Here is a 27,628-nt window from a genome sequence, read left to right on the forward strand (position 1 = left end):
GTGAGTTCAAGGACAGCCTGGTCTACAAGAGCTACTTCCAGGACAGGCCCTAAAACTACAGTGAAACCCTGTCTGGGGGGTAAAAAGAGTAAGCAGAAACACCACTTTAAAATAAACTATTTTTAGTTAGCACATAAAATCATGGCCTCCATTACAACAGTGGGATTAATATGCTTAGTACATAATTAACAAGTGCGCACGAGAAAATGGATACATACTGAGAAAAATCTGACAAGTAATATAAAGTGAGACTTTATAGGCATGCAGCAATTCTCCTTACGCTCAAAGGTGTGTGTTGTACAGTAATGAAGCCAAATGTGCTTAGGCAACTCACAAAGATGGCTCAGTTTGTGGGCACAGCCAGTCTTGGCAAGAGAGGTACAGTGGGGAGCACAGCTCTAGATGTGGGCGTTGGGTATGAGGAGGCTCCACAGGAAGTGAGAGGGCGAATGCTCTGCCTCCCTTTCTCTTTTTCATTCAGTCTGGGAACCCAGCCCATTGGCTAGTGCCACCCATATTCAGAGTAAACATCCATTCTTCAGTAAAAAAAAAACCTCTCTAGAAATGCCCTCATAGACATGCCCAGAGGTGGTTTAAGTGATTCTAACTCAAGTTGACAATAAAAATTAACCATTACACGTTTGTGATATATTTACTGTAAAAAGTATGCACAGCCTACTTCGTTATTTATTTAAATTTATTTTTAAAATGTATCTATTACTATTTAATTTAAAACACATAAGAGACATGCTTAACAGACTAAAGCTAGAAGGATCAGCAGGCCAGGAGTATGGATTCATTTCTGTAGAGACACAGTCTAGCTGGATAGCCCTAGCTGGCCTTCAGCTTGATGTGTAGCTGAGGATGGCCTTGAACTTCTGACTCTCTTGCCTCCACCTCACAAGTACTTGGGACTACAGGCATGAACCACCACATCCAACATTATGTTCCTCCAGTGCTGAAAAAGCCCAGGGCCTCACACATGGTAAGTAAAAGCCCAACTGCTCAGTTATGTCCTATGTGTTTCATACGTCCCTGATGGTCAAATTTCTAGAGTTTTGTTTATAAAAGGGGAAGAAAAGACATGTCTAGAAACCACTCTACTCTCAAGAGAGCAGTCCAAGCCCTTTGCTCTATATGAGCACCTGCTGTGTGCTCTTACCAAGTGAGACTTACTGTTTACTAAAGTGCTACCTGCCCCACCCACCAGAGAGGCAGCTCATCCGTGGGGTCACCCCTGAACATCCACTTGGGTTGACAGGGTGGTGCCTGGAGGACAGCCACAGCCGAGTTCTGAATTCTTAAGCTCTCTCATCAGTTCTCCACTTCAAGTAGCCTCTAGTGACCTTGGCAGTGAAGCACTTGCTTCTTGTGTTTCCACCCTCTTGAGCTGAGTTCAGTCTCTTCTGCTCCGTCCTGCCACCACAAATTCAGTTCTTCCTAGGTCAAGATGCCACATTTAAAATTTGTTGAGAAAATTAACTCATCTTCCATTCTGAGTTGGGTCTAATGAATTTCTCCTAGGCTCTGTGTCCTCTTAAGAAAAGCCAAGTTCAAATGTAATATCCTATAACATCACTGCAGAAAGTAGGCTGTGTAAATGTCTAGGGTTGCACCAAGCAGGCACAAGGGTTTCAATTTCTGTGCCTTTCTTCTCTCAGAGGACACATGGCCCCTGATTAAGAAAGAGCTAAAATCCTATCTCCCCTCTGAGTTTACTGTTCTCACATTAGCTTTGTTTAAGCAAACAACCTTGGTGTTTGCAAAATCATGGCCTGTGGTCAGTTTTGTGCAGCCCGTAAACTGAGAATGGTCTTTATCTCTTTAAATGGTTGAGAGCATAAAAAAAGTTGTATTCACAAGCACATGAAGAATAGATGCAATGCAAATGGAAGTGTTTATAATAAAATGCTATTGGAATGCAACTATTCATATGCATTTATACACTGCCTGTGACCACAAGGCAGATGAATGGTTGTGACAGAGACTACAGGGTTCACAGTGACTTTACAGGAGAAGATCACAACCTCAACTCCAGCTCTTAGCTATCATGTCTTCTTTTAGAGGTAGAGATTGTGTTGGGCATCAAACGTAAAACCTCAAGCACACTAGATATGTGGTCATGCACACTAGATATATGGTCATGCACACTAGTAGATATGTGATCACACACACTAGATATGTGGTCATGCACACTAGTAGATATGTGGTCATGCACACTACATATGTGTTCTATCACTGAGCTCTATCCCTCAACCTCTTCTTCCTTTCGAGACAGGGTCTTAACTGGGTTGCTCAGGTTGGCCTTTCACTCATTCTATAAACCAGAATAGGCCTCAACATCTTGATGACAAGTCTGTATCAGTAGGCCCAGTGCAGTGGTTTTTTTGTTCTTTCTTTTTTGACAAGGGTAGAGATGTATAGCCCAGAATAACCTTGACCCTTCTGTCTCTACCTCTCCAGGGCTGGGATTACAGCACTGGGGAGGATCAAACCAGGGCTTCTGAAACCTAGCAAACACTCTATTGACAGATACATTCCAGGGCTCTGTATTTTTTTTCTTATATTGTTTTAGGGTTGTAGTATTTTAAATTAGAATGGGACCCATCAGTTCACAAGTGTGAATGCTGGTCCTCAGTGGGTGGAACTGTTTGGGAAGGGCTAGGAGGTGTTTCACTAAGGGTAGGCTTTGAGGTCTCAAAAACCTACACTGGACCTAGTCTTGTACTTCCCCCCTCCTCTCTGCCTGCAACTTGGGGATCAGAAATGAGTTCTTAGCTCCTGCTCCAGGGCCATGCTTGCCTGTCTGCTGCCATGCTCTCCACCATGATGGTCACCGACTAATATTCTGAAAGTGTAAGCAATTCCCCAGTTAAATGCTTTCTTCTAAAAGTTGTCTTGGTTATGTTGCCTCCCCACAGCAATAGAACAGTAAGACTGATTTATTATTTTATATGTATGAATGTTTTTTCTTCGTGTATATGTGTGCAACATGTGGATGCTTGGTGTCCAAGGAGGTCAGAAGAGGGCATCAAATTCCCTGGAACTGGAATTAAGGGTGGTTTTGAACCACTATTTGGGAGCTTGGAATCAAACCTGGGTCTTTTGTAAGAGCAACAGTACTCTAAACTGCTGAGGCATCTCTCTAACACCATTTTAATGTTTTTAAAGGCTAGTTTAAAAACAAGAAAGGTGTTGTTCATTGAATTATATTTTTTTCAAAAGACAGGCTCTCATTATATAGCCTTGACTGGCCTGGAACTGGATAAGTAATACAGGCTGGCCTCATACTTGAAGGAATTGTGGTGGTTTGAAAGAAAATGACCCCCAAAGGGAGTGGCACTATTAGAAGGTGTAGCATTGTTGAAGGAGTAGGTGTGGCCTTGGTGAAGAAAGTGTGTGTCACTGTGGGCTTTGAGGTTTTCTATGCTCAAGCTACACCCAGTGAGACAGCTCACTTCCTGTTATCGGCATATCAAGATATAAACCTCTCAGCTCCTCTAGCACCAAGTCTGCCTGCGTGCCGCCATGTCCTATTATGATGATAATGGATTGAACCTCCAAAGTGTAAGTGAGCCACCCCAACTAAACGTTTTCCTTTATAAGAGTTGCCATGGTCAAGGAGTCTCTTTACAGCAATAGAAACCCTAACTAAGACAGAGATCCACCTGCGTCTGTCTACTGAGTGCTGGAATTAAAAGCACATGCTACCATACTACCATACCCAGCCTGAATAGCATTTTAAAAAATGTAAAAAACTGAATTTTTTTCTTGTTTTGCTTTGTTTTGTTTTGTTTTCAGAGTTAGGGTTTCTCTGTAGCATTGGAGCCTGTCCTAGAACTTGCTTTTGTAGACCAGGTTGGCCTAGAACTCACAGATACATACCTATCTCTGCCTTCCAAGTGCTGGCATTAAAGGCATGTGCCACCACAGCCCAGCTCCAAATTAAATGCTTTTTGAAGACTTGCTTCTTGTCCTCTCTATTTTTGCTACCTAAGCCCATGGAATCCACAAAACATCTGTGTTCACAAGTGACACATTGCTAAGGTTGCAGTTTTCTTTCTAGTTTCTCTGCTTGTTTGCTGGCTAGGAGCTGCCAGGTTACTGGTCAAGATTAGCATTTAGGGTTAAGCTTTTAGGCTACACATTTCCATTTAAGATATTTCAGACTTATTTTTATTATAAATTCAAATCCACATTTGTCGGCAGTACCTGAGAATGCTTCTGTTGGACACTGACCTTGTTACTTGATATATAAACATCCTCAAAGGTGCTAAGCTTAAGGTATCTATGCTCTTTTGACAAGTATGACCATTTTTACCTTGTTTCCTGTAGTAGGTGGGGTCTTATTTTTGAGACGGATTCATGTATCCGAGATTGGCTGGCACAGTTTTCTATATAGCTAAGGATGTCTTGTCTCCATCTCCAGAGTGCTGGGATTACACATATGTGATAGTTTATGCAGTACTGGGGACTGAACCCAGGGCTTCATGTGAACAAAGCAAGCAATCTCAGAGCTAAGTTCCCAGTCTCATTACATGTATTTAAAACATGAGATCAGGCTATAAAAACGCTGCAGCCTTGGAAGCAGAAGCACAAGGGGTCCTTTCCTAAAGGTCTGATTGACGAGGCAGGGTCACACCAAACTCATCTGCTTCCTCTAAGAGATGCTCTCAGGCTATTTCAGGCAGGAGCACGTTTCTCTGAAGACAGCATGTGGGTTTTCTTTTGAGTCTACCTCTTGACAACCCCATTTACCTAGCCTCAGAGCAAGCAAGCTTGCTTTCTGTTAATTCCAGGGAAAGCCTTAGGGGCTTCCAGCTGTGTGTACACTAGCAGTGAGCCATTCAGTCTTACAGCTTTTCTCTTTTCCCAAAGTAGCAAGATTCCAGTCTTGTTTCTCTTTTTCTTCCATCTTCCCCATTCTTCAGTCTTCATTTTTCTTCCCTCTCTCTCTCTCTCTCTCTCTCTCTCTCTCTCTCTCTCTCTCTCTCTCTCTCTCTGTGTGTGTGTGTGTGTGTGTACACACGTGCGCACTTACAGGAGAGTACAGATACCCTTGGAAACCAAAAGAGAGCACTGGGTCTTAATTCCCTGGAGTTGTTTCAGGCCAAGTGTGAGCTGCCCTATGGTGAAGTGGGTGTTGGGAATTGAACTCAGGTCCTTTTTCAGGAGCAGGACACACGCTTCACTACAGGGCCTCACAGCCCTTCTTTCTGAATGTACTTACTTTGCCTTTATGCTCAGAAAGAGATGTGTCACTAAAGCAATGAAATAACGGGAGCATTAACTGGGTTTTGTTTACTTTACAGTCCTGGGGATCAAATCCAGGGCCTTGTACATGCAAGGCAAGCGCCCTGCCACTACCCCTACCCCAGTCCAGCCCTGTCCTTCCAATTCATCTCAGTTTCTTTGGTTTTGGAGCCTCATCTCTGCCAGATTCTTTCTCCAATGTGTCCCTAGGTCTTGTAGCTTTGCTTAGGCCAGGCATATTCTCTGACATGCTGCATGATTAAACACATTTGACAAACCAGAACCGTTCTGAGACAGACAGGGGTCTCTCCAGAGAGGGAATGCTAAGTTGTTTACAGTTCCTTCTGCAGTTCTCATGGCCCTGGGTGCACTTAGTCTTCATTATGTCATGTTCCCTCTGTCCAAGATTCCAGCTCCCCTCCCCATTCTCATGGAAGCTGAGGGTAGCGCATGCGAAATGACTCATTTCTCTGAGTCTGACCTGAGCTCAACACCAACGTACAACTCACTGTTTCAGAGCGCCTCTGACAATGGTCGGCATGTTTCCTTTTCTACACATATAAGAGAAAATTGCTTTACAGCCTAGATAGACAGCCTCTGTGTTTCTGTGTTAGTTAGTTAATCAGGTTTGGGCATCCTAAAAAGTCATTTTCTGTTCTCCTCACCAACAAACATACCAATCTATCTCTATACAATCTCCCCAAACAAATCAACTTTTATATATTATTTCAGTTATGTTCGTTTCTGCTATGGAAACCATGGTATCTGTTTGTCTTCAGAATCTTCTGAGGGAACACCTCTACCTTCACTTCTTTTTAAGAGCTCCAAGACGGAAATGCCTGAGGTTTTATATGCACTCCCATCGGGACTGCCTGTAGTTGAAGTTTCCATTTTCCTAGAGCTCAGCAATGGACTCTCCCTGATCCTCCCTGACTCCACTGCAGGACAATCTGAAAGCCAGATGAGAACAAGTGTACAAGAACCAGCTTTTGGGGTGTGGTGCTCACCTTCAATCCTAGTACTCAGGAGGCAGAAGCAGGCAGGTTTCTGTTTGAGGCCAATTTACCAAGTTCTAGGCTAGTCAGGGTTACATGGTGAGACCCCTGAATCCCAAAACAAAACCAAACTAGCCTCAAAACAACAAGACTGGGCTGGAGGCTTAGTGGGTAAGGCTACTTGTTGCCAAGCCTGGTTTTGTTCTGATCCCTGGGATCCATATAGTGGAAGGAAAAGAATCAATTCCTTCAAACTGTACTTTGACCTCCACACATACAATGACATGCACACAGTGCACACACACACAACACACACACAACTATAAAGTTTCAAAAACCCGCTGAAAACTAACACATTCTACATGTACTATGATATGAACTAGAAAATACTGTTCATTTTATTTATTTTTATTTTTAAATACTCTTCATTAAAAATGATCTGAAATTAGCCAGGCGGTATGGTGATGCATGCCTTTAATCCCAGCACTGGGGAGGCAGATCTGAGTTTGAGGTCAGCCTGGTCTACAGAGGAAACCCGTCTTGTCATACCCCCTCCGCCCCGAAAGATCTGAAATTCAAAAGAAACTTAATGCTTCAATCCTTTAACACAGTTCCTCATGTTGTGGTGACTCCAGCCATAAAATTATTTTCTTTGCTACTTCATAACTGTAGTTTTGCTACTGTTATGAATTGTAATGTAAATATCTAATATTCAGAATGATGCTAAGTGATCCCTGTGAAAGGATCATTTGACCCTCAAAAGGGTTGCGACCCACAGGTTGAGAACCACTGCTCCATGTAGTTCCAGCTGGCTAGAAATTCATGATCTTTCTATCTTTGCCCACTAGGTGCTATGATTACAGGCACATGCTACCACATCAGACAGAATTGTTAACTAAATTAACAACAATGAAAGGCCTGTATTAATAGAATACAGGGGTTGTCAAGATGGCTCAGAGGGGGGGCAAAGACATTTGTTGTCAAACCTTACGACCTGAGTTCAATCCCCAGGACACACATGGTAGAAGGAGAGAAGCAACTTTTGCGTGTTGTCCTCTGATCTCTAGATTAGTGCATTTCCTCTCACCCAAACAAACAAATACTTAAAAACAGAACACAGCGAGATGCTTTAAAATGTATATATAACACCATGGAAAGACTAAAGCAATTCATTTTAAAACAAGTACCTGAGAGGCTGGAGCGGAGACTTGGTGGTTAAGTGTACTTGTTGCTTTTACAGAGGACCCAGGTTTGGTTCTCAGCACCCATATGGCAGATCACATGCATACATGTAGGCAACACTCATAAACATAAATCAAATCGGGCTGGAGAGATGGCTCAGAGGTTAAGAGCACTGACTGCTCTTCCAGAGGTCCTGAGTTCAATTCCCAGCAACCACATGGTGGCTCACAGCCATCTATAATGAGATCTGGTACCCTCTTCTGGCAAGCATACATAGAAGGAATGGTGTATACATAATAAATAAATAAATCTTTAAAAAGATAAATCAAATCTAAGAATAAAAAATTAAAACAAGTATCTCCTCACTCACTCTTTTGGGCTCCAGTAACACGACAAATTATACAATTCTAGTCATTTCTTCCCTATTCCCTTCTGCTAGATTAACTTTCAGACTGTGGATTATTTTAGCACTCTATGCCTACTTTCTTCCTGGGCACTCCTCCAGCCATTCAGACTAGTCTTCAATGGGAAAGAGAACCGGTTTTGCCTTCTAACTTTGCTAAGTGAACTCGGTAAGTCCAAAACTGCAAAATTATCTTTCCTGGATGCAGGACAGAACTCAGGGCCAGGTGCAGACATGGAGCCCAGGTGAGCCTGGAGATGTGGTAAGAAATCTGTGTACAGTAGTACCTGAACTTTGCTTCAGCCTTGGCTTCCTGATGTGTGTGTGTGTGTGGGGGGGGGTGCACAGCTGTGTACGTGGGGCCAGAAACCAGCCTTGAAAGCCATCCACTTTGGATTTTATTTTTGAGGCAGGGCTCCTTGCTGGGATTTGGGGCTCCCACATTATTCTCACCTGGTTGGTCAAAGAGCCCCATGATCATCTTTATATTCTCTCCCAGAAATGAGAGCCCAGGCATGCAGCATCATGCCTGGCTTTTTCTGTGGGCTCTAGGGGTCAGACTCATGCTTGTGTGGCTGCTCTATCACCAGAACTCTCCCCGGACCCTCATTTCCTGCTTTTGCTTTCATTTAAGTTAGGTCGCTGTTAACTCGACCAAGGATTTTGCCACAAATCTAAAGTTTCTACAAGATGGTGGGAAAATGTAAAAGTAGCAAAGGATTAAATGATTATTTCAAATATTTTATGATTTTTAGGCTGTGGTGTCTAGCTAATTTATTATAGACCAAACAGTATCATGCTGTTTCATTGAACAATAAATATGGGGTGAGGGCAGGTACTGATTTTAATGAATCACAGATTCCAACCCCTGCCAAGCTTTTAAGTTTCTCTGGATATATCTGAGTTATAAATTATTTAGACTTATCTGCTACTTAAGCAATAGTTTTTATCATTAGAAAATTTTCTGTCTTTAAGTAAATTGTCTATGAGAAAATTGCCTTTTCTTTTTCTTTATTTAAAAATTATTTTCTACAATTAATTCACATATTACTATCAGTTCATTCCAGAGAAATTTACAAAGCAGAGAAACAGTTGTTTTTGAGACAGGGGCTCATGTAGTCCAGGTTGGTCTTGAACTCACGATATAGTAGATGAGAACCTTGAACTCCTGTTCTTCCTGTCCCCCTCTTCCCAGTGCTGGACCACCATGCCTGTGTGTGTGTGACAGGGAGCAATTGCCAAGGTGCACTTTGTGAACAGATGATTTAATCAACAACTATTTATTGAGCACCTTCTGAATGCCAGATACTGTCACAAGCAACAGAAAAACAGAGGTTAGGGCTGACAAGGTCTTTGAATTTCATAACTACACTAATGTGTGTGTGTGTGTGTGTGTGTGTGTGTGTGTATGTCCTGGACCTTGCCCTGTAGATCAGCTGAACTTGAACTCACAGATTCTCCCTGCCCCTGCCTCCTAAATGCTGGGATTAAAGGTGTACACCACCACCACCTGGCTATTTGTAAAGTTTTAAAAACAGCATGTTATATACCATTACATGTAGTGTGTATATACAAGATATACAGTGTTGCATGATATTTGTTTACACCGTGTGAAGATGTGTTGTTGTGATTGCTTTAATAAAAAGCTGAGTGACCAATAGTTAGGCATGAGAGAATAGGTGGGATTTCTAGGGAGAGAGAGAAACTCTGGGAAGAAGAGAGGCGGGGAGATGCCAGAGAGATACAGAGGAAGTTGGACGTACAGAATGAAAAAGAGGTAAAGAGCCATGTGGCAGAATGTAGATTAACAGAAGCAAGTTAGTTTAAGTTATAGAGCTACTTGGGAACAACTGCAAGCTAAAGTCCAAGCTTTCATAATTCATAATGTATCTCTGCGTCATTATTGGGGGGCTGGCAGTCCCAAAAGAAAGTCCAACAAGAAAGCTTGCCATAATAGTTTTTTGTCATTGTATATAGTCTATATATACTCCAATATATACATTTATATACATACATGACTATATATTGTTTTGGCTATTATATTGTAGTATAGATATCATTGAACTAACAATAACACACAATTCACAGACATATACATATATGTGACAATATATACATAGTTTCTGCTTTTTTGAGACGAGGGTCTCATATGTATCCAAGACCAGCCTTGAGCTTGCTTTACATTAGAATATAACTTCTGACTCTTTTCTTTTTGAGAATGGGTCTTGATACGTATCCCGGGCTGCCCTGGGCCTCACTATATAGGCCAGGCTGGCCTCAAACTCACAGAGATCTGCCTGCCTGTGTTGGAGTACCCTGCATTTAAGGTTGCAGTTCTCCATGTTCGGAGAGTTCTCTGAGCTTGGCGTAATATGGAGGACTCCCTTTGCAGCAGGATTCCTTCTCTACCCTATTTGGACAGGGTCTCTAGGCCAGGATACCTGACCTTATTTGGAAACTGTCCCTGAGCCTGGATGCCTGACTGGTGTGACCTTTGACATAGTTCCCTGCAAATACTCCCCTTTTGCTGTCCATATAATTAGATATTGTGCTCCCACTGTTATGGACCATGCTGCCAAATGCAAATTAGGTGATGCCCCAGCCACTATCCCCATCCTATATATTTCCCTTACTCTGAAATAAAGTTGAGCTGTCTCACTGAAGCAGACTTCTGGAAGGCTGTTTCTGTGGTATCCACGGGCCTTATAAAGCTCTGCATGCTGCCTCTGCTCCCTTTGTCCTCACGGACTGGTGGCCAATGGACCACGAGGAAGAGGAGACCCAACACCTTTGTGTCCCAAGTGCTGGAATTAAAGGTGTGTGCCACCACGAACTTGAACTCTTGATCTTTCTGCCTCTCAAGTACTTACAAGTACAGACCACACACTAAGATAGTCTATGTTTAAACAAACATGCAAATACATAACATACAAAAGTACAGTTTAAAAAGATGACCATGGGTTTTATTTTTTGCCATTTGTTTATTATGGGATTGGGTTATTTTTGTCCTATTTATTTATTTATTTGTGGGGTTGGGAAATTCATGCCACAGTGTGCATGTGGGGCATCAGAGGACATCAGAGGACAACTCTTGGGAGTTGGTCTTTCTTCTACCATGTGGGCTCTTTTGATCCAGTTCAGGCTGTAAAGATTGGTAGTGTCTCTATCTGCTGCACCATCTGGAAGGCCCTGCCTATGGGCCTTCAGTTATTCTATTATCCCTTCAGAATTGCTTTGCGAATTTCTGGGAGGTTACCTAACAAAGTACTATGATTTTCTTTGGGAAGTGTGTATAGGGGCATTTGAGGTTTGAGGTAAACTTCTCCACTTAGCTTTAGTGTAGTGTCTGATTTCTTTCCCACATGATGTATTACCTTTCCAATTGATAACACTATGATTTTTCTTTTTCCTTTCTGGTTGAGATTGGGGGGAGGGGCTCCTATGTAGCCCCAAGTAGCCTTCACCACAATCCTGCCTCAGCCTCGCATGCGGTAGGGTTACAGGTGTAGCACTACGTCTGCAATGAAAAGGCTGCATTGCCTTTTTTTTTTTTTTCTTTTGGACACAGTCTGGCCTAGAATTTGCTAGGCTAAAGGATGACCTTGACATCCTCATTTACTCATCCCTACTCCAAAGCACTGGGATCACAGAAGTGTGCCACTTCACCTGGTTTTATAGATCCAGGACTTTCTGCATGCCAGGCAAGCATTCTACCAACCGAGTTACATCCCAAGCTTTGTTTTTGAGATAGGTTCTTGTTGTTTAGCCCTACCAGGCCTACATAACTTAAGTAGCTAAGCTGGCTTTAAACTCATGGTAATCCTCCAGAGGGATGAGATCACAGGGTGGATGTCCTACCATGCCTGGCACAAAGCAAATCCATTACTGTTAAGTGTCAAATTACATACAGTAACTATACTCTCCCCTTTAAGTGGCAACATTTGTTAAGGCCAGAGAACCATAGCTTGCTGAAAAGCTGCAAACCTATGACCAGGATTCCAGAATTACCTATTTATCACTCAATCCGTCTGCTTCTCTGTGGTGAAACTTGTTGAAATGAATAAGAGTATATTAGACAAACTGGAATAAGATGCAAACAAAACCAGAAAAGCATAAATCATAAAAAGGAAACTATTAAAATATTAAGGGGCTGGAGAGATTGCTCAGCAGCTAAGAGTAATTAATGCTCTTCAGAGGACTCAAGCGTGGTTCCCAGCTGGTTGGCTCACAACTACCTTAACTCCAACTCCAGGGGATCTAATGCCTCTGGCCTCTATTGGAACCTGCACACACGTACACATACCCATATGCGCTTACACACATACAAACACACACATGCACACTACTACACACTACTAATACTGAGCTACAATACTGAAAACAGCCTGGTATTGGCATAAGAACAGACAGAAGGACCAATGGAGCCGAATAGAAGACCCGGATATCAGTCCATACATCTTTGAACACCTGATCTTTGATAAAGAAGCAAAAAAATATCAAATGGAAAAAAGAAAGCATATTTGACAAGTGGTGCTGGCATAACTGGATATCAACATGTAGAAGAATGAAAATAGATCCATATCTATCATCATGCCCAAAACTCAAGTCCAAATGGATCAAAGACCTCAACACAAAGCCAGCCACACTGAATCTTATAGAAGAGAAAGTGGGAAGTACACTTGAATGCATGGGCACAAAGAACTACTTCCTAAAAATAACCCCAGCAGCACAGACACTGAGAGAAACAATTAATAAATGGGACCTCCTGAAACGGAAAAGCTTCTGTAAAGCAAAGGACATGGTCAACAAGACAAAACAACAGCCTACACAATGGGAAAAGATCTTCACTAACCCCTCATCAAACAGAGGTCTGATCTCCAAAATATACAAAGAACTCAAGAAATTGGACACCAAAAGATCACATAATCCAGTAAAAAAAATGAGTACAGATCTAATCAGAGAACTCTCAACAGAGGAATCTAAAGTGGCTAAAAGACACTTAAGGAAATGTTCACCATCCTTAGTCATCAGAGAAATGCAAATCAAAACAACTCTGAGATTCCATCTTACACCTGTAAGAATGGCCAAGATCAAAAACACTGATGACAGCTTAAGCTGGAGAGGTTGTGGGGAAAAGGGAACACTTCTGTATTGCTGATGGGAATACAAGCTGGATGTCAGTGTGGCGATTTCTCAGAAAATGAGGAAACAACTCTCTTCAAGACCCAGGAATACCACTTTTGGCCATATATCCAAAGGATGCTCAATCGTGCCACAAGGACATATGCTCAACTATGTTCATAGCAGCTTTGTTTGTCATAGCCAGAAACTGGAAACAACCTAAATGCCTCTCGATCAAAGAATGGATAAGGAAAATGTGGTACATTTACACAATGGAGTACTATACAGCAGAAAAAAATAACAGCTTGAATTTTGCAGGAAAATGGATGGAGCTAGAAAACATTATTTTAAGTGAGGTAACCCAGACACAGAAAGACAATTATCACATGTACTAACTCATAGGTGGTTTTTAAACATAAAACAAAGAAGGCAAGCCTACAAACCACAATCCTAGAGAACTTGGACAACAATGCGGACACTAAGAGAGACTTACATAGATCTAATCTACATGGGAAGTAGAGAGTAGAAAAGACAAGATCTCCTGAATAAATTGGGAGCATGGGGACCTTGGGGAAGGATTGAAGGGGAGAGGGGAGAGGCAGGAAGGGGAGCAGAGAAAAATGTTGAGCTCAATAAATATCAATAAAAAATGTATATATAAAAAAGAAGGGTCAGAAAGACTGTACAATACAGAGGTGGTAAAAAAAAAAAACCTTCAAGGAAATGGTATATTCCAGACACAACAGATGCATAGAGACTGGGACAGCACTCACAAGACCTGCACAAATTCAAGTAAAAAATCCCAGCACACAGGGGAAGTGGGCACAGACTCCCATTCATAACCAAGAAGCTATTTACAATTCATACCTGCTAATCAGTTTTTTCCCCAACAGAGTGACACTCTAAGACAGGCACCGTGCTGAGTAGCTGGTCAACACAAAAAGAACTCCATAGTTTTTTGTGTGTTTTAAAATATTTGTTTTGTCGTTTTGTTTTTGTATTTTGAGAGAGAGAAAGAACATGAAGTTGGGTAGGGAGGAAGGATCTGAGTGGAGTTGGAGGAGAGAAAATAATAGGATCAAAATATACAGAAAAAATTTTAACTTAATAAATATTAAGAAAAATCCTATTCTACATAAAATAACTTACCCCCCCACCAAAACAAACAAACCCCAAATCATAAAAGAAACCATCAAGTATCAGCAAAAAGGAGCATTTTGAAAGAAAAATTAATGCAGAAACATGCCCCGCTCTCAGCTACTTTTAACTGGCACCTACAGAGCCTTCTACCCAACAGACAGGGAATATAAGTTCTTCTCAGAGGTATATGGATCATTATCTAAAGCTGACTGCATTGTACAGGTTAAAAGGGAAGCCTAAATTTAAAAAAGTTTACTGCTTGTCTTAATTTTTAAAAAAGTTCACTGTGTGCTATTATATATCTGTAGTATGTAAGTCTGCATTTGAAGTTGGACTGAGTGCAATTGCCTTTGGGAGCAGGAGTAGGGTTTTATGGTTTGGATGTGATGTGTCCTACACAGGCTCATATGTTTGAACACTTTGGTAGCCAGCTGGCAGAGCTATTTTGGGAGGTTGTAGAAATGTGTGTGTGTGTGGGGGGGCTTGCTAGAGGAAGTGATTGCCAGATGGTAGGTCTTAAGAGTTATAGCCTGCCTTGCCTACAGCCCAGGCTTTCTCCGCTTCATGTAATATTCCCCTATCATGGATGGTGCATGATGCCTTTCCCTCCATGATGGAATTAAATTCCTGTTAAACCATGAGCCATAAACCTGTCCCCCTGAATTAGTTACTTTTCTCGTGACTGTGATAACATGTCCTGACAAAAAGGAATATAAGGAAGGGTTTATTTGGCTTACAGTTCATGGGCACACATTTCATTATGGTGGAGAAGGGATGGTACAGGGGCAGGAGGCAGCTGGTCACACTCCATCCAACTGGAAAGAACAATGCTCTGTACTGCTTTCTTCCTTTAGTTTAAGACTTCAAGGTGGGCATACTGCTGCATGCATGCCTTTAATCCCATAACTCAGGAGGCAGGGGCAGGAGGATCTCTGTGAGTTAGAGGCCAGCCTGGTATATACAGTGAACTCCAATGCAGTGCAGCCAGGACTACATATAGATCTGCCTCAAAACCCAAAACAAAAAACAAACACAAAGACTCCAGTATATGGAGTGATGCTACCTATATATAATGAAAGTCGGTCTTCTCCCCTCAGTGTTCTCATTCTAGATAACCTCTCAGGTGGGCCCACAAGGTTGTCATCTAGAGGAGTCTAGATCCTGTCGAGCTGACAATCAATGTTAACTATCACATCTACCTCTAAAGAAGCCCAAAGTAAAATACATTTGTTCCTCAATGTATCTCTGCAGAGGTCCCCCAACATAGATAACAAAAATAGGTGCCATTCAAGTATCTTACATGAAACAGTATAACATTTGCCTACAGCCACCACGCTTCCACCCATATTTTTCAAATCATCTTTACATTACCTATTATAGCTAATAATAACAATAACAATGCAAACACACTGTCCAAAGTCACATTACTTAGGGAATGATAAGAAAAAATTCTGTACATATTTAGTACACTCAAACATCTTCACCTCTTTCCTCTTTATATTTTGGGTATGAATGGTCTAGGTCATCTGGTTCTGTGATTCAATTCCTACCCCTCTTCACAAACTCTGCCTTTGACAATCCTCCAGGGGCAGGCTGGTACTTCCTCCTGTAGTTGCTCCTGAGCCTTTTATAGTACTGTGCCAATGGGTCCCTTCCACTGGTGCTCAGTTTTGCCTCCAAGTGAGGCAGCTACTTCATGACATTTTAGGCTGGTCTTTAATCATGTTAACGAGACAGATGGTTCTTGTGTAAACAGCGACTCTGTCTTATCTCTCTTTTCCTGGAAGAATGCAAGGTAGAGCTATGGACAAAAGTGATTTTGGCTTAGAGCTTATGTGAAGGCAGTGTTTGAAAATACTTGGTTTTACATTTATGCTATAAAATTTTCAGTGATAAAACTTAACATGACCAGAAAATTAATTATGGCTCATATTTTCCTGTATATTCTGGGTAAGCCCTGCATTTGTCCTCATAATCAATGAAGCATAGTAAGAATCTTTGACAGTCTCTGGAAATCAATGGATGATGTACTGTCACATAATAATGTATCTAGTAATAAATAAATGGTACTAGGGAACTGCATATGCAAGATAACCTATATTATTTTACACAAAGTCAGTGCTCTGGCATTTAAACTAGTAAATGTTCCTCCCGTTTTCCCCTCAGAGTGGGATATATTATCCAGGAAGGATAATATGTAAGAGAGGATTACCATACTTGTAATAGAGAGGATTACCATACTTGAACAGGGAATTATGGTTACTTATTGAACAATATATACATTTATAGGTACTTCCTCTCTAGCCTTCACAAATACATTACTATGTATACTTTATAAGGAATTATTAATTTTGTACTATGTTTAAAATGCTTTATAGCCAAGAGTCTTTTCAAAAGAACAGGCAGAATTACAAAGCTTGATAGAAATTGTGTCATAAAGTATTGGTTATATAAGACATATTTTTCCCCTCCACTTTTTTGAACACTAAGTATTGCTGTGTAATTCAGACTGGCCTCGCTTTGTACTTGTGATCCTCTTAGTTCAGTCTCCCTAGTGTTGGGTTTGCAGGCATGTATTACTCCATATATTCTATCTGTAATGCAGTCACATGAAACAAACAAACAAAAAAATCAGGTTGGAGGTTTCCTTGTTCCCCCATCACAGTAGCAAATATCTAAGATAAATCAGTTTATAGGGACAGGTTTATCTTGGCTCATAGTTTTAGAGGTTTCAGTTCATGGCTGGCTGGTGTGATGCTTTTCAGCATATGCAAGGCAGTATTCCATGGCAGAAAAGAGTGTTTACTTTAAGAATGTTGATAAGCACTAAGAGACAGGATCTAGAGTCTTAATACATTTACAAATGGTATGCCCTCAGTGATCTAACTTCCTCCCACTAGCCCCACCTGCTAGGAGGGAATCCCATCCTTTTCCAACAGGGTTACTGGTTGGGGAACCACACCTTTCATACATGGGCCTCTGAGGTATATTCTAGATTCATACTACAAGAGGAGTATATGTAGTTTAGTGGTAGACGTTTGCTTACACAAGCAAAGGTCCTAGCCCATGGTCATGCAAGTAGTTAAATAAAAAATCAACTCTGACTCCAAAACTCATGCTCTTTTCTAAGAAAAAAATATTTGAGGATGGAGGAGCCTAGTCTGGGCAATACAAGACCATGCCTAACAAAAATAAGGCTGGGGAAATGACTCAGTGGGTAGGAGCAACACATTGCCCTTACAGAGGACCTGGATTTGTTTCCCAGCACCTTCATGGTGGTGGAATTACTTGTAATTCCAGTTCCAGATCAAATGCCCTCTTCTGACCTATACAGGCACCAGGCATGCACATGCTACACATACTCACATGGAGGCAAAACACACACATTAAAACAAACAAAACCCAAATCCAAAACCCAGACTTTCCTTCCCCGTTCTTCATTTACTTTTGACTACTTGTCACAGAGACAGCCACTGTTAAGTTTCTATAGAGACAGAAAACCTTGCTCTGTGTAGTATGTGATAAATAAAACCAAACACGCAGATCTGCGCTTTGCTCTTTTTATTTAACCATGTGGAGATCTGACCACACTAGGCTATAAAGAGCACCCTCTTTTTAGCAACTATATTCTCTTAAGTGATTGTATACATTATAATTAGTTAGTCCTCCATATATAGCTTTTGAAATAATATGAAATAATTTTCATACGTCTAGAAATACATGTGAGAGAATATACACAGTAAGTATAATTCCTCTAAGTGGGTTTGCTAAGTCGAAGGGGATTCTCACTTAAACACACTGCTAAGCTGCTCACAATAAACAGGTATCATAATATATAATAGATAACAATGTCTATGATTCTTTCACTGTGAGCTTTCCACCTTCCTGGCTGTCATTCCCTGTACTCTTTTAAGGATACTACCTGTCTCTGTCTCAATACCAACATTTACCAGTTTCAACTTTGCAAAAGTCAATTTGATCTTTCCAAGTCTTCTTCCTCATTGAGAAGAATACATACTCCAGAACCTCCATGAAAATTAAATGAAATGTTAAATGACCAACCATTAAGCAAATGATAGACCAAAGCTGATTATTTTATATACAAATAACTCATACTTTTCCCACCACTTCTATTGTTGGTACAGCAAGCATCTTGGCATCATTTGTTCTTCTGCTTTCATCGCCTTTCTCCTATACTCTGCCCACCATCCAAATAATCCCAGTCAAATGAATCTTCCTGAATTCAATCTCCCAGTATTTGGAAGAAAAAGTAAGATTAGGAGTTGAAGGTCTTGGCTACATACTAAAGTTTGAGGTCAGCCTGAGCTGTATGAGGGCATCTCAACTCCCACTCATCCAGAGCAAAAATGAAATTCTGAACCTTATCCTACATTTGAAAAATATTTATTTAAGCCAGGCAGCAGTGGTGCACACCTTTAAGCCCAGCACTGGGGAGGCAGAAGCAGGAGGATCTCTGTGGGTTCAAGGCCAAACTGGTCTTACAAAACGAGTTCCAGGACAGTCAGGGCTATTACACAGAAAAACATTGCCGGCTACCTAGGAGAGAGAGGGACTGAGGAAGCAAGCCCCACAAAGCAGAAGCCAGCTCAGTCACAGGACACTGGAGGATTAAGACTGGGCCAGCAACCTGACTCAGAGTCAGTGATCTCCACCAGAACTGGAGTGGGACAGAACCAGTTACCTAGGACAGAGAGCAAGTAGCTCCACCAGGAGCAGAAGCCAGGAGTAAATCCAGTCTCGGGAGCCAACCCAGTCCCAGGACACTGGCAGATCAGGACTAAGCCAGTGAACAGATCCAGAGTCAGTCAGAACAGGTTCAACTCCAAGCCAGGGATTTCTGCAGGAGGGGATCCAGACCAGGATTTACAGAAACAGGGCAAAGCCAACAACCTAGGCCAAAGTAGGCCTGAGACAGCAAACTGCAAGGGAGCAGAGCAAGGCACAGGAATGCTGAGCTATCTCCAGGAACACCAAGTAACTAACAGGGTAACTAGAACTGTGACACTGACTGTACCAAGAGGAACAACCATCTGAGCTTTGGATTCAGTGGCACCTAGAAGATTATTAAACAGAATCTCAGACAGCACCAGCCACACCCATTAGAGGAAAAGATGAGTAGAAAAGGTAAGATCACTCGCTACACCACAAAGAGCAACACAACACCAGTAAAACCTAAAGATAACAGCAAGACCTAAACAACCAAATATGCATGAACCGGAAGAAAATGACCTAAAAAAATAACTTCAAGAGAATGTTTGAAATTCTTAGAGATGAAATGAGAAATTCCCTTAAAGAAATGGAGGAAAAGACAAACACAAACTTGGGAGACGTCAGCAAATCACTTAAAGAAAACCAGAAAAAGAAATCAATCATATAAAAGAACTATCCAGGACTTGAAAACTGAAATAGAAACAATAAAAAAACAAGCTGAAGAAATTATAAAAACAGAAATCATGGGCTGGAGAGATGGCTCAGGGGTTAAGAGCATTGCCTGCTCTTCCAGAGGTCCTGAGTTCAATTCCCAGCAACCACATGGTGGCTCACAACCATCTGTAATGAGATCTGGTGCCCTCTTCTGGCCTGCAGGCATACATGCAGACAGAATACTGTATACATAATAAATAAATCTTTAAAAATAAACAAACAGAAATCATGAGAAAAAGATCAGGAACCACAAATGCAAGCATGGACAGCAGAATACAAGAGATGGAAGAGAATTTCAAATGCTGAAGATACAATAGAGGAAATAGATTAATCAGTTAAAGAAAACATTAAATCTTCTAGAAACTACAGAGAAACCCTGTCTCGAAAAACCAAAAAAAAAAAAAAAAAAGAAAACATTAAATCTAACAAAAGCTTAACCCAAAATATCCAGCAAATATGGGACACCATTAAAAGGCCAAATCTTAGAATAATAGGAATAGAAGAAGGAGAAGTTCAATTCAAAGGCACAGAAAATTAATTTAGCAAAATCATAGAAGAAAACTAAAGAAAGATATGCCTATAAAGATACAAGAAGCTTACAGAACACCAAATAGACTGGATCAAAAAAAAAATCCTCTCGCCCACATTATAATCAAAACACTAAATATACAGAGTAAAGAAAGAATATTAAGAGCTGCAAAGGAAAAAGGCCAAGTAACATATAAAGGTAGACCTATCAGAATTACACCTTACTTCTCATTAGAGACGATGAAAGCCAGAAGGTCATGGACAAGAATTATGCAGACATTAAGAGACCATGGATACCAGGCCGGACTACTATACCCAGCAAAACTGTCAAAGGACAAAACAGACCGCGAGGGACGCAGCCACCTACTCCCGTGCAACAGCCCGGTCCTCCCGCTCAGCCGTGCAGGTTGAATCCACCAAAGCGATGGTTATGGAGAAGCCTAGTCCCCTGCTGGTCGGGCGGGAGTTTGTGCGACAGTACTACACCTTGCTGAACCAAGCCCCGGACATGCTGCACAGATTTTATGGGAAGAACTCTTCCTATGCCCACGGGGGTTTGGACTCCAACGGGAAGCCAGCGGATGCAGTCTATGGGCAGAAGGCAATCCACAGGAAAGTGATGTCACAAAACTTCACCAACTGTCACACCAAGATCCGCCACGTGGATGCCCATGCCACTCTGAATGACGGGGGTGGTGGTCCAAGTGATGGGGCTCCTGTCCAATAATAACCAGGCTCTGCGGAGGTTCATGCAGACCTTTGTTCTTGCTCCTGAGGGCTCTGTGGCCAACAAATTCTATGTTCACAACGACATCTTCAGATATCAAGATGAGGTCTTTGGTGGCTTTGTCACTGAACCTCAGGAGGAATCTGAGGAAGAAGAAGAAGAACCTGAAGAAAGACAACAAACACCTGAGGTGGTGCCTGATGATTCTGGAACATTCTATGATCAGGCTGTCAGCAATGACTTGGAGGAGCATTTAGAGGAGCCTGTTGTGGAGCCAGAGCCAGAACCGGAGCCGGAGGCAGAACCAGAACCTGTGCCTGACATCCAAGAGGACAAGCCTGAGCCACCACTGGAGGAAGCTGCTCCCGAGGATGTGCAAAAGAGCACTTCCCCAGCCCCAGTGGATGCTGCCCCAGCGCAGGAAGACCTGAGCGGGGCTGTTCCAGTGACAGGGACACCACCTCATGTGGTTAAAGTGCCGCCTTCACAGCCCCGCCCAGAATCTAAGCCTGAATCACAGAATCTACCACAAAGGCCTCAGAGAGACCAGAGAGTTCGAGAGCAACGGATCAATATCCCTCCTCAGAGGGGACCCCGGTCAATGCGCGAGGCTGGGGAAGCAGGAGATGTGGAACCTCGAAGGATGGTGAGGCACCCTGACAGTCACCAGCTCTTCATCGGGAACCTGCCACATGAGGTTGACAAGTCGGAACTGAAGGATTTTTTCCAAAATTATGGGAACGTGGTGGAGCTGCCCATTAACAGTGGCGGGAAATTACCCAACTTCGGTTTTGTTGTGTTTGATGATTCTGAGCCTGTTCAGAAGGTCCTTAACAACAGGCCCATTATGTTCCGAGGCACGGTCCGTCTGAACGTGGAGGAGAAGAAGACTCGAGCTGCCAGGGAAGGCGACCGCAGGGATAACCGTCTTCGGGGACCAGGAGGCCCCCGTGGTGGGCCAAGTGGTGGGATGAGAGGCCCTCCCCGCGGAGGCATGGTGCAGAAACCAGGCTTTGGTGTGGGCAGGGGGATCACAACTCCAAGGCAGTGAATTGCTTGGCCCCAATCTCCACACAGCACACAGCCCTGGCTCCTGCAGAATGGTGATTTCTTCAACCAGCCTTTGGTGTCTCGGAGTAGTCTATTATAAACTGCTCGAGTTTGTACAATTTTCATTTCGCTTGTGTTCATGGTGTGTGCCCCCCACTCTCCTTTCCTCCCCTGACCTTTTAGTCCTTCACTTCCAGTTTTCCGGAACGATACTTTAGGAGGAGTAGGTTTTTAAAGAAGAGGAGGGGACTCTCTTTTCCTGCTCACGCAGAAGATACAGACTGGAGTTTAACAGCCATTCCCCAAAGGAGTGCATCTCGTTTTTCACTGACAATGGATGTTTCATTTGTTGGGAGACACAGGATTTGATAAACATTTTGGAAGCAGGAAAAATCCATATTATCTGTCAAGAGTCACGTCTCCTGTCTGGTGTGGAAAAATTACCTTTTGGCAACTGCCACTGGGTCCCTGCTGGTGTGGCTAACTGAATAAAAGGTGTTTCCAGAAAAAAAAAAAGGACAAAACAAGATATTACACAACAAATCTAGATTTCACCAATACCTAGCCACAAACTCAGCCCTATATAAAATACTAGAAGGAAAACTCCAACCCAAGGAAGATGGCTACACCAACAAAAACACAGACAATTGATGATCTCGTAACAGCAAATCCCAAAGAAGAAAAAAACGCACAAATTAACATCACCAATGATAAAAACTAAATTAAAAGGAGATAGCAATCACCGGTCATTAATATCCCTTAATGTAAATGGACTCAACTCACCTATAAAAAGGCACAGGCTAACAGACTGGATACGAAAACAGAATCCATCCTTCTGCATACAAGAAACTCATCTCAACCCCAAAGACAGACATTGTCTCAGAGTAAAGGGTTGGGAAAAAATATTCCAATCAAATGGACCTAAGAAACAAGCTGGTGTAGCTATCCTAATATCTAACAAAATAGACTTCAAGCTAAAATCAGTCAAAAGAGACAAAGAAGGTTATTTCATATTAGTCACAGGAAAAATCCATCAAGAGGAAATTTCAATTCTGAACATTCATGCTCCAAATACAAGGGCACCCCCATATGTGAAAGAAACACTTCTAAAGCTTAAATCATACATTAAATCTCCCACACTAATAGTGGGAGACTTCAACACTCCCCTCTCACCACTGGACAGGTCAATCAGACAAAAAATGAACAGAGAAATAAAAGAACTAACAGATGTTATGACTCAAATGGACTTAACAGACATGTATAGAATATTCCATCCTAACAGAAAAGAATATACCTTCTTCTCAGCACCTCATGGAACCGTCTCAAAAATTGATCACATACTCGGTAACAAAACAAACCTCAACAAATACAAAAAGAAAACTGAAATAACCCAAAGTACCTTATCAGATCACCATGGTATAAAACTAGAAGTCAATAGCAATACTAATTCCAGAAAACCCACAAACACATGGAAATTAAACAATGCTCACCTGAATCATCAATGGGTCAAGGAAGAAATAGAAGACTTTCTAAAATTCAATGAAAATGACCATACAACATACCCAAATTTATGGGACACAATGAAAGCAGTGTTAAGAAAGTTCATAGCACTCAACGCCTACATAAAGAAGCTAGAAAAGTCCCCATAAGTGAATTAACAGCACATTTGAAAATTTTAGAACAAAAAGCAAACTCACCTAAGAGAACTAGATGAGAGAAAATAATCAAAGTGAGAGCTGAAATTAACAAAATTAACAACAACAACAACAACAACAAAAAAACCGGTTAAGAAAAACACTGCCCTGAAAAACAGGCCACACACACACACACATACACACACACACACACACAAATATAACAAATACATGTACATATATATGTATATATACCCTGGAGCCACCTCTCCAGCCTTCTATCCTGCACTAACTACTGAGTCCCATTAACCTACTTTACCTTCTTAAATATTTTTACTAGTGCCTTTAGCCATTGTTATATTTGCTGTTCTCTTTAAATACTCTACCATAAGCAGAAATTACATGCTAGGGCAAATTACAAGTATTGTCAGTCTGCTCTACTGAGAGTTCATACCTAAGTGCTCTAATCACATAGCAAACTACAACAGCAGCTGTCACAAGTGCTACCACCCACTGCTTAACACCACTGTTGTTAGCACAGAGGTCAGAGTGGTGTGTTTTGTTTTTATATTTTTAATTAAACTAATGGTTCATAATAAACATGATGGATTTGAGAAATGGTTTTCACCAAGAAATGAGATATTCAAGATATGTATTAAAGCCAGATGGTAATGGCACACACCTTTAATTCTAGCACTTGGGAGGTAGAGGCAGGCAAATCTCTGAATTTAAGGCCAGCCTGGTCTATATAACGAGTTCCAGGACAGCCAAGGCTACATAGAAAAAAAAAGAGAAAAAAATAAGGGTATGTATTAAGAGACTCTCTCCTTATTTTTCATAAAGTGTAAAAAGTCTTTGACCAGTGTGATGTCTATTGTTAACCATAACAACACTTTTCAACTTCCTATGACACTCTACCTTCCTACATGTTCTATTTTCTTTTTCAAAGGCTCATCTTAAATACCTAAATACTGTAATTTTATGAAGGCTTGCAGATCCTCAATCACCCTTGGGCCCTCTCTGTTCCAGCAGTGTACTATTTATGGTAGATACACAACCTTTTATTCCTCAAAAAAAAAAAAAAAAAAAGAGTAAAAAGCACTGCTCACTGTACATATAAGAATTAACTGACTCACGTTAAAATCAACAGATTGAGTGAGCATTACTCTTTTAAGACGTGGTTTTGCTATATAAGAACTCACTATGTAGCTCAAGATTGCCTCAGATTTATGGCAATGCTCAGGGACGATGCATGCAACACCACTCTTATGCCCGTGTCATGAGGCCCCCCAAACAAGATCACCACAGAGCCAGTAACAGATGCAAACAGACTGGGGTTTATTGATTACAAGATAGCTAACTCAGATCATAATCCAACACACTGCTGCAGCAGGTGGTGGAGAACAGCCCCAAGCTCTCAGGGTAATGTGTTTTAAAGGGAAAAGCAGGGTGGCACAAGTCCTGGTGTTTGGGGATTGGGTAAAAGTATATAACTTTTAAATTCATTGGTTGGGGTATAGGGGAACTTCAAAACAGTGATTAATTGGGTACCTACAAGAATGTTCGAACAAGCAGATGTTGTTTGGACATCCTGGTGGGTACTTTGACCAGGGCAGGCAGTTTCTTGGGAATGTTTATGAGTTTGCATTCATTCCCCTTAGTGTCAGGTCCTATCTAAAATGGAGTTCCCTCTCAAAATGGAGTTTGTTCTGCTCCTTCATCACACCCAGCTAAAAAAAAATATCTCTTTATGCTTCAGTAATTGAGTGCTTACTATATAGTAAGCATTTTCCTAGGCTCCGGTAAGGTAGCAACCAACACATTGAAGTCATTTTTCCTCAGAGAACTTTCATACTCTACTAAAAAGACAAACAAACAAACCCCCAAACAGCAACAAAAAACAAACCAAGACAACCAACCAAATTATAAATAAGTAACTTTAAAGACTGAGATAACTAATTTCTAACAGCAACAAAGGCTATCTACTAAGTCTTTTATCTGAGGACTCTCAGTAAGCCATCTGGTGAAGTGATTTCTTGGGGATGGTGGCAGAGAGTGTTGATGATAACCCAAATCCTTTTTCTCCTCTTCAAAGGAGAAAGACTAGAGTTTACTCTGAGACCTTCTTTCAAAAAACATGGTGAAGGGCATGTGAAGACTGCAACTGAGCTTAACCCCTGGCCTCTGCACATATGTACACAGGCACACATACACATCGACACCCACATAAAGAGAATTAGTAGAAAATACTTTTAAATCTAAAGGGAAATAATAGACATCTGTACATAAGCATTTAAGAACCCTGTAGTGATTTGAATAAGAAAAGCCCGTAAAGCCTGTTATGACTGAACAACTAGTCCCCCATTGGGAGAGCTGTTTAGGAAGTTTTGGAAAATTTCATGTTATTGAAAGAGATGTGTCACTAGGGTGGGTTGGGCTTCGAGGTTTCCAAAGACCCGAGCATTCCCAGTGTTTCGTCTTCTGCTCTTAGAATACAGATGCGAACTCTCAGCAGTTTCTCTGTCGCTATTGCCCTTGTTCTGCCACCATGGATTCTTAACTTCTTGGAACCATAAGTTCAATCGACACTTTTTAAAAAATCAGTTGTCACAGCATTTCATTTGTATGTTAATAAATAAAGCTTGACTGAGGATCAGAGAGTAAAGCAGCCGCACTGGCCAGCCTTACAGACCAGGCAGCAATGACACACACCTTTAATCCCTGTAGCCACACTAGCTTGCCATAGAAACCAGGTGGTAGTGGTGCACGACCTCAATCCCAGCACTAGAGAGGATCATAAAACAGGAGACAGCTCTTAGGCTCAGTCTAATTCTGTTGTCCCAGCATATAGGCCCTGAGAGACCATTTTGAGAAGCTGCCAGAATGAAGCCTTGATTGTTTTGGAGATCCTCCCAAGATATTAGAGGTGCCAGAGGTGTGGGATATCTGCCAAGGAGAGACACACAGGGAGTGGAACCAGTCTAGGAGACAGAAGTGTGCTACAGTCAGTAAAGCTGAAATAGTAAGATATATTCTATGTCATTATATTTTAGAAGTATATGATTTGCTTTTTGATATTATAGGCAGTAACAGTTAAGATATTGCCTTGACTCTCAAAAGAGATCTTTGTTGTTTAAACAACGTAAAGACAAAACAAACAAACAAACACAAGGAATTTTGAAGTTGGAGGCATTTTGCATTAAGATATGGCCATGAGCCTATGGGGGCCAAGGAATGGCCAATGAGATGGGACTCCATGGGCTCATATATTTGAATACTTGGTCCACAGTTGGTGGAACTGTTTGGGAAAGATTAGGAGATGTGGTCTTGTTGGAGGAGGCAGGCCACTGAAGGGTGAGTTTTGAGGTTTCAAGGACTTGAGTCCTTCCTAGTGGGCTTTCTGTCTCCAGCTTGCAGACAGATGTCCCTGCCACCATGCTTTTTCTTTGCCACCATAGACTCTAAATCCTTTGAAATCACAGGCCCAATTAGATGCTTTCTTTTATTAGTTGCCTTGGTTATGGTGTTTTGTCAGAATAATAGAAAAGTAACAAATATAAACTACAAATACACATGACTAGAGAAGAAAGTCTTTATGACACAGAGGTCAAGATGTCAAAACTGCAAAGCAGGGCCGGGGAAGACAGCTTGTAGGTAAAGTGTTCGCCACACAATCATGAGGACTTGAGTTCAATCTTAAGCACCTCTGTAAAAAGCCAGGCATGAAATAAATAAATAAATAAACAAACAAACAAATAAATAAATATTTTTTTTTTTAAAAAAAGGGGGGCTGGAGAGATGGCTCAGTGGTTAAGAGCATTGCTTGCTCTTCCAAAGGTCCTGAGTTCAATTCCCGGCAACCACATGGTGGCTCACAACCATCTGTAATGAGGTCTGGTGCCCTCTTCTGGCCTGCAGATGTACACACAAACAGAATGTTGCATACAAAATAAATAATATATATATATATATTTAAAAAAAGCCAGGTATGAAAGAGTATGCTTCTAATTCCAAATAGACTCCTGGGACTGGCTAGCCAATAGGCCTAGCCTAATCAGTGAGTTCTAGGTCCTGGTAATAAATCTTATCTCAAAAAACAAGGTGGCTGAGTCCTGAGCAACAACATCTGATGTTGAATTCTGGCCTCCAG

General features: G+C 41.5%; 1 protein-coding gene across 1 annotated transcript; it reads left to right on the top strand.

Annotated features, from left to right (window-relative positions):
• The first annotated feature begins 20,446 nt into the window (after positions 1–20,446).
• Positions 20,447–22,360, top strand: LOC119821253 (ras GTPase-activating protein-binding protein 1-like). Its single transcript, XM_038340187.1, is given in 2 exon segments — positions 20,447–20,755; positions 20,757–22,360. Coding segments are annotated over 2 exon segments (1,353 nt in total). The 5' UTR covers positions 20,447–20,491; the 3' UTR covers positions 21,846–22,360.
• Positions 22,361–27,628: the final 5,268 nt, after the last annotated feature.

The sequence above is a fragment of the Arvicola amphibius genome, chromosome 1, assembly GCF_903992535.2.
Source record: "Arvicola amphibius chromosome 1, mArvAmp1.2, whole genome shotgun sequence".
In the NCBI taxonomy this organism is placed as follows: Eukaryota; Metazoa; Chordata; class Mammalia; order Rodentia; family Cricetidae; genus Arvicola; species Arvicola amphibius.